The following is a 1996-nucleotide window of genomic DNA, read 5'->3' on the forward strand; positions in this document are numbered from 1 at the left end:
GTGTGTGTGTGTGTGTGTGTTTGTGTGTGTGTCTGCGTGTGTGTGTGTGTGTGTGTGTGTGTGTGTGTGTGTGTGTGTGTGTGTGTGTGTGTGTGTGTGTGTGTGTGTGTGTGTGTGTGTGCATCTGCATGCGTGTGTGTGTCAGGCCTCCATGTGTGTGTCCCCTCAATGACCTTTGACCTCAGGAAGGTGGAACTACTTCCTCTCGATCAAAGGAAGTTGACCTTCGACTCTCAGAGCGTCTGCAGAGAGCTGCAGGAGAACGGTGAGGAACACCTGACACATATATATATATTATATATATATAATATATGTATTTTATTGATGTATAAAATACTATTTTTTACTTATCATATATTGATATAGATATTTAAATATGATCAATGTATTAATAATGAAGAAGTGATGTTTGAAGTAAATCTGTATATTAAAGTATATGTAATGTGTGTATTTGTACTCTCAGGCTTTGAGAAGCGGCAGGCGGAGCTCGTCGTCTCGGCTCTCGTCTCTCTGACGGCCGCAAACATGGACATCGTTTACAGAGACATGGTGACCAAATCCCACCAGGTGAGTACTGCTGAGAGTACAGAGTACTCAGATACTGTTACATGGTGACCAAATCCCACCAGGTGAGTACTGCTCAGAGTACAGAGTACTCAGATACTGTTACATGGTGACCAAATCACACCAGTAACAGTACTCAAATAATCACAGTATTAGGAGTGTTAGTAGGATTAGCAGTATTAGAGTACTGACAGAATAACAGCATCCCAGCATTGTGTCCCAGGAGATCGCCCTGCAGCAGATGTTTTCTCACCTCGACTCCATCAGGAAGGACATGGTGATTTTGGAGAAAAGCGACTTCGCCAACCTGCGATCAGAAAACTCCGTAAATATTCATTTTTCCGCCTAAAGTTAAAAAGTTAATTTTATAATACATTTAAATATTTTTAAATATTTCCTCAGAATGTCTTATTTCAGACTTTTTGCTTTTCTTGTAGAAAATGAAGCGCGAGTTGGAGCAGATCCAAAACCGACTGAAGGTCAGACTTGATAGTATTTAATAGCTCACTGTCTGATATATAAATACATCTTTTAAGGATATTATATTTCACTATGAATCTAATCCTCTGAGACGTTTCAGGAGGAGAGTCGGAAAGTCCGAGCGGAGACGAAACTGGACATCAACCTGGAGAGCAGCCGCATGGCCGACGTGGTGGGACTAATGCTACACAATATTTACTAATACTCATAGAATACTCATAAAATACTCATGAAACACTCGTAAAATACTCATTAAATATTTATAAAATACTCTTAAAATACTCATAAAATATACAAATGTTTTTCAGAATTGATTTGGACATTTTAACTGTACTTTTTGTGAAATTTCACTTTTTTTGATATTTTATTTGTATTTTGGGGGAAATTCTGCGAAGTAATTTTTGGACATTTCATTTTTTTTTTAAGGTATTTTAACCATTTCCTCCGTCAACAACATAGAATATTTAAGGTTAATATCAACGTTTTTTTCTCGTAAAATTCCATTTAAATTGGCAGAATATCTAATTATTGATGATTTTATAATTGCAGATAATAATCGTTTTTTCTCCTGAAATAGCCTTTTAAAATCTCAGACAATATAATATTTATTATAAAACGGACAAGTCAAATCAAGCAATGTGATTGGTTCTTAGCCGTGATATACTGAGCGTATACCACGGGTAGAATTGTAAGTTACTTTTCACAACAAGTCAGTATCCCTCCGCGTGTAAGAAAAACAGTAAACAGTTGGGTTGGAACAAGAAAGCAGCGGAGAAGTAACGGGGCAGAAGCCCTCCTTTTTGATGCAGCGGTCCAGACATAGACATCAAACGGCAAAACATATTCAGTGTGCAGTTCCTTTGGCATTAGGGCAGGGATATCTAGACACTTTCCAAGGTTTGACATAAGGAATTGTGCTACTTTTAAAGCAAGCAACGATGTTTTCAAATCT

At 37.6% G+C, this 1996-nt stretch overlaps 1 protein-coding gene across 1 annotated transcript in view; it reads left to right on the forward strand.

Annotated features, from left to right (window-relative positions):
* The window catches only part of LOC104964088 (coiled-coil domain-containing protein 90B, mitochondrial-like), a 2303-nt gene extending 1007 nt beyond the window's left edge, over positions 1-1296 (forward strand). Inside the window, exons 2-6 of the mRNA XM_010792810.1 lie at positions 146-265; positions 464-567; positions 788-889; positions 1002-1043; positions 1145-1296. Coding sequence (XP_010791112.1) covers positions 146-265; positions 464-567; positions 788-889; positions 1002-1043; positions 1145-1246 — 470 coding nt within the window. The 3' untranslated portion in view covers positions 1247-1296. The remainder of the gene's footprint in view (positions 1-145; positions 266-463; positions 568-787; positions 890-1001; positions 1044-1144) is intronic.
* Positions 1297-1996: the final 700 nt, after the last annotated feature.

Source organism: Notothenia coriiceps, unplaced genomic scaffold (assembly GCF_000735185.1).
Source record: "Notothenia coriiceps isolate Sejong01 unplaced genomic scaffold, NC01 NC01_scaffold00036593, whole genome shotgun sequence".
Classification (NCBI taxonomy): domain Eukaryota; kingdom Metazoa; phylum Chordata; class Actinopteri; order Perciformes; family Nototheniidae; genus Notothenia; species Notothenia coriiceps.